This window comes from Myotis davidii, unplaced genomic scaffold (genome assembly GCF_000327345.1).
Source record: "Myotis davidii unplaced genomic scaffold, ASM32734v1 scaffold533, whole genome shotgun sequence".
Lineage (NCBI taxonomy): Eukaryota > Metazoa > Chordata > Mammalia > Chiroptera > Vespertilionidae > Myotis > Myotis davidii.
In genome coordinates, this window is record NW_006285996.1 from 604,490 (window position 1) to 610,254 (window position 5,765).

General features: G+C 44.0%; 1 protein-coding gene across 1 annotated transcript in view; it reads right to left on the bottom strand.

The window, feature by feature from the left end:
- Positions 1-5,765, bottom strand: part of ERICH6B (glutamate rich 6B) — a 66,400-nt gene that overhangs the window by 38,960 nt on the left and 21,675 nt on the right. Inside the window, exons 4-5 of the mRNA XM_015559680.1 lie at positions 5,457-5,531; positions 4,678-4,785 (exon numbers count right to left, since the gene is read on the bottom strand). Of these exons, the coding sequence (XP_015415166.1) occupies positions 4,678-4,785; positions 5,457-5,531 (183 nt within the window). The remainder of the gene's footprint in view (positions 1-4,677; positions 4,786-5,456; positions 5,532-5,765) is intronic.

Here is a 5,765-nt window from a genome sequence, read left to right on the forward strand (position 1 = left end):
TCTTTTCTGGAGTTCCCACAGGAACACATCATCCCACTGTGGTACTGACAACTGGCAAAAGCTAGGGCCTCTTTCAGCTCGGTCCCCAAAACACTGGATGTCCCCCAACTGGACACGACTAAGAGAAGTTTGAAAAAGCCATCCAGGAAAACCCAGCAAGAACCCAAGGGAATGCAAGTCAGGGAGCTCCTTTGGGTTGTCAGGGGAGAGGAGACATGAGGAGCAGCAGGGCCAGAGTGGCAGTGCCTCCAGGGAAGACTTTGAGCATCACTGCCCTAGACTGAGAATAAGAGCCTGGCGCTGGCCTTGAGAGTGTAGCCAATCCCCATCGTTTGCGGTTGCCCTACTTGAACAGGCTTTATGAAATAATACACAGTTAAGTTGAGGGGGAAAGGAGGTGTTTATTAGGGGAAGAAGGTGACTTGGCAGTCCTGAATACTGAACAGCAGTATTCACAAGTGTCTGACTTGACATAATTAACCTTACTAACATCAATGGCATTGTTGACCTATCAAGACAAGCACAGTAAATACACAATATCAGGCATATCTGGGCCTGAATGAGAAGGAAAAGCTTATTCCTCATCAACTTTCCCTTTGAGGATTTCCATCAACCCCTGTCTTTGTTGGAGTGAGATCATTATTTTCTCCTGAAATTGCTTTATGGGAGGCTTGGTGAGGTGGGGGAGGGGAGTGTCAGTCTGTCACACAAGAACTGGTCACTTCCACATGGCATGCAGCCCTTTCCCTCTACTCCCCTCACCTATGTGATGGGGACAAGAAGCCTCCTCTTCCGGGTGGCTCAGAGGAGCAGTGCCAATGTAGGTAGGTGCCTGGCATATAGAATTCCCTAAAGTGGAGTGTGTCTTCCCCACATCTGATTAAGAACAAATCTTGGGGTAGCTGGCGGCGTGTACCCATGCGAGGTCAACACAGCCCACTAGCTCCCCTGACCTGTGTACTGGGCCAGCCCTGGCTGAGTCCTTTGAGGGGCTCAGGTTGGGCAGTTTGCTGGGTACCTTTGTGGCCAATATGGACATAACCAGACACCAGGAGAGGAGACTCCACCCACAAATGGGTCAGTAACACTCCAGACACAACTACAGAGGCAGGAAGATGGCTGCAGTGAGGGAGAGAGCATGAATGAATGAGGGAGCGAAAGGGGAGTGTGTGGAGGTGTGGGGTGTGTGCGTGTGCACATGAGTGAGGGACAGTTAGATCCCGCAGGACTTTCAGGGGCAGGCAGACTAGGCTCGCCTAACCAGGCAGCCTCTGCTACCATTACAAAGAATCCTGGGGTGGCCGGCTCTACTGCAGAGGCCATGCCTTCTTGAAGGGGAGAGCTGCTGTGACTGAGAGAGCAGCCTCACCTCCACCCAGGATGCCCTCAGACACCACCCAGGACTCTACAGCCACCTCAGCCAGGGACCTGCTGCCTTGGCTGTAGTCCCACGGTCACTGAGACTCAGCCACCCTGGCCACAGGCTCCTGTGAGTTCAGAAGCACACTACCCTCTGGCTGGTCCAATGCTTTAGCCCAGGGTGCCATGACCACACAAGCAGCAGCTGCTCGAGCAGCCCACCTCTGTCTGAGGAGCAGGAGCCTCGTGCAGCCTGTCCCCATCTGAGGAGCAGCAGCTGCACAAGCTGCACACCTCCCCTCCCCCCAGCCAGAGCAGCCACCACTGCTGCAAGCAACCATGCAAGCAACACCAACCAGAGGAGCTGTGGCCAACTGAGGAGCAGCCACTGCCACGACCGCCTGAGGAGCAGCCCCCACATGACTTGACACCTAGTTCCTTTGGTGAGAGCAAAAGTAGGCAGACAAAGATACCCCCCAAAGGAAAGAAAAGGAGGAATTGCCAGAAAAGGAGCTAAGTGAAATGGAGGCATGCAATATGTCAGAAAAAGAATTCAGAATAACGGCCATACAGTTCGTAAACCGGATAGATGAAAAAACTAACAACTCATGTAAGACTCAAGAAGAAATAAAGAATAATATAGCTGCAATAAAAAACACTATGGAAAGTTTCAACAGTAGACTAGGAGAAGCAGAGAACTGAATTAGCAAATTAGAAGACAGGGAAACAAAACACACCCAAACTGAACTACAATTGGAGAAAAATATTAAAAGACAAGAGGAAAGCCTAAGGAACCTTTGGGACAACATGAAATAAAGCAACATATGAATAATAGGGGTACTAGAATGACAGGAAGAGGAACAAGGGTTAGAAAACTTATTTGAAGAAATAATGTCAGAAAACTTCCCTGATGTGGGGGAGAAAAGAGTCACACAAACACAGAGAGTCCCAAACAAGATGAATCTGAAAAGACTCACACCAAGACACGTTGTAATTACAATGGCAACTGTCCAGGACAAAGAGAGAATCTTAAAATTGGCTGCAAAAGAGAGACAAAAAGTTATGTACAAAGGATATCCAATGAGATTATCAAATGATTTTTCAACAGAAACACATCAGACCAGAAAGTAATGGAAGGAAGTTTACAAAGTGATGCAAAGCAAGAGATTGAATCCAAGAATACTATACCCAGCAAGGCTATCATTCAAAATTGAAGGGGAAATGAGCTTCACAGACAAAAAAAGGCTAAGAGAGTCATCACCACCAAGCCAGCAAGGCAAGAAACACTAAAGGGACTGGTGCAAAAAGAAGAAATAAAAAGGGAAGAAGGAACACAGGCACAAAAAATAAAAATGGCTACAAACATGTACTTATCAATAATAACTTTAAACGGACTAAATGTTCCAATCAAAAGACATCTAGTTGCTGAATGGATAAGAAAACATGACCCATATATATGCTATTTACGAGACCCACCTGAGAACAAGGAACTCACACAGACTAAAAGTGAAGGGATGGAAAAATATCTTCCAGGCAAATGGAAATGGAAAAAATGCTGGAGAAACAATACTTATATCTGACAAATTAGACCTCAAAATGAAGACCATAACAAGAGATAAGGAAGGCTACTTCATAATACTAAAGGGATCATTACAACAAGGGGATATAACGCTGGTGCATAAACATATATGCACCCAATATAGTCAACTACATAAAAAAACTCCTGAAAGATATTAAGGGAGAGATTAACAACAATACAGTCATAGTAGGGGACTTTGATACTCCACTGACATTACTGGATAAACTCTCTAGACAAAAAATCAACAAAGAAACAGCAATCCTAAATGTTTCACTAGATCAGATGAACTTAATTGGCATCTTCAGGACATTTCACCTGAAAGCCATGGAATATACATTCTTCTCAAGTGCACACGGGTCATTTTCAAAGATAGACCACATATTGGGTCACAGGCAAACTCTCTCCAAATTCAAGAATATTGAAATCATATCAAGCATCTTCTCAGACCACGATGGCATAATATTAGAAATAAACTACACTTAAAACAACAACAAAAATCCAAACACTTGGAAGCTGAATAGCATGCTATTAAACAATGAGTGGGTTACCAAAGAGATCAAAGAAGAAATTAAAAACATCCTGGAAACAAATGACAATGAAAAAACTATAATCCAAAATCTATGGGACACAGTGAAAGCAGTCCTGACAGGGAAGTTTATAGCTCTACAGGCCTACCTCAAAAAACAAGAAACAATGGTAATAAATCATCTAACTCTATAACTTAAAGAATTAGAAAGAGAGCAACAAGAAAAGCCCAGAATAAGCAGAAGATCCCTGGTTCTTTCTCTACATATTAAAGTCTGAGCAGTACAGCTCCTGACACTTTCCCTTACCTCAGCGGTTCTCAACCTGTGGGTTGCGACCCCTTTGGCAGTCGAACGACCCTTTCACAGGGTCGCCTAAGACCATCCTGCATATCAGATATTTACATTATGATTCATAACAGTAGCAACATTACAGTTATGAAGTAGAAACGAAAATAGTTTTATGGTTGGGTCACAACATGAGGAACTGTATTTAAAGGGCCACAAGGTTGAGAACCACTGCCTTACCGGAAATGGAGTAAAATAAATTCAATTGATCTGTACCCTTCTGGGGTGGCGGTGGGGTGGCTGGAATGCAGAGTGTAGAGTCTGAAAGAGTTTGTTTGATAAGCCACTTGTGTATCGGGATCAAAGCTCTGATCTACCCCGCCTCCCCTCACGCCCACCATACTGTGAGATAACAGAGCACAGTGCCTAGATTATTATCTAATAGGATGGCCTGGTTAATTGCAGGGCTTTTGTTTTGTGAAGTGATGTATGCAAGTTGGGATTCTACTACTATAAGGATTCTCCCTTGTCCTTTCCCCTCATAAGATTCAACAAACCCCCCCTTAATAAAAATGTAATGTCTTTAAGGGCTCCAGGTGTAGGGGCTAACTTATTCCTTACCCAGGTGTCATTAGTGATCTCTTGCATTCTGGCTAAGTCCTGCTTCCCAGACATCAGGGAACCCAGCCACCGACTAGACACTCTTTAAATGTGAGAGTCCCTATACCAAAGGTTGAGTAGAGAGATGGACTTTTGGTTCTATGCCAGGTCATTCTGTGTTGCTCCAGAGACCCTCTCTCTGTTTCCTCATCTATCTCCCTTCTTCAGGAAGGGATAGGGAAATAGTACATCCAGGTTCCAGGCAGTGTACCCAGCATGTCCCTAGGTCCTCTCTAAGATTTGGCCCAGCCTGGACCCACAGGATACCCATCACCTGGGGCACCATCCCCAGCCTGGAACTCTGTGGGGAGCAGGGAGCTTTGGTTATATCATGTGGACTCTCACCATTTTCTTCCTGTTGTGGCACTCCATGTGCTAAAAAAGAATAGGAAAAATTATTAATAGAATGTGGTATGGTGAATTAGTCTAGACCTTGAAGGAATTGATTTAAAATCACCTCCTAAATGGCTGGGAAGACCAAGATGGAGATCACATATTTTGGGATAAGAAGCTTCCATGACCTTTAGCAGTTTGAGGACTGTAGCTTATGTTCAATAAATATTGATTCCTTTCCCTTTATTTATATTTTACTTTACCCACTAGAATTTAAGTTCTGAGATGGTATAATGGAGTTATTCATCTTTATATTCTGCCCAATATACAGTAGGTATATAATAAATGCCAGTAGGCATACAGTAAATGTCATAGAATGAACTGAGTATGAATACCCAATTTTGCTGCTTCCTAACCCCACTGGAAAATATTGTTTTCTCCCCTTTCAAAATTCAATTTTAACTCAAATTTAAAAGCACTTTACCTTTTGGCTCAGTTTCTTACATGACCCATGAGCCTTGACACCAAGCCCTAGAAATAATGCCTTGGTCACTGACTTTAACTAGCCCGTGACCTAGTCCTAGTCTAAAAAGGTCAAAAGAGGACTCTCTGGTTGGGGGCCTGATAATTCTGTGCTTCTTACGTTCTTATGGATGGATTTGTAACTTCTGCAAGTTATTTTAAATCACCAAATTATAAAATTAAAATGATACCTTCTGAATCCAACTTTGAGGTGTGTGCTATTGTTGGGGCTTCTTGCTCTGTTTTTACTTGTGATGTTGAAGGTCCTGTTAAAAGACAGAAGAGAAATACGGAAGTTGGTGAAGACAAGAGGGCGATGATATAGGCAGACACGTCCCAGGTCGTGTCCCAGAGCAAATGGAGTAATCAGCTGAAACTAATAACACCACACCGAATTGGCAAAATTACTCAGTTGGTGAGACAGTTTGCAGCCGGGAAGGGCAGAACTCCCTTGGAAAGGTAAAAAAAAACCGGGGATTTGGGCAGGAAAGTTTGCCAGA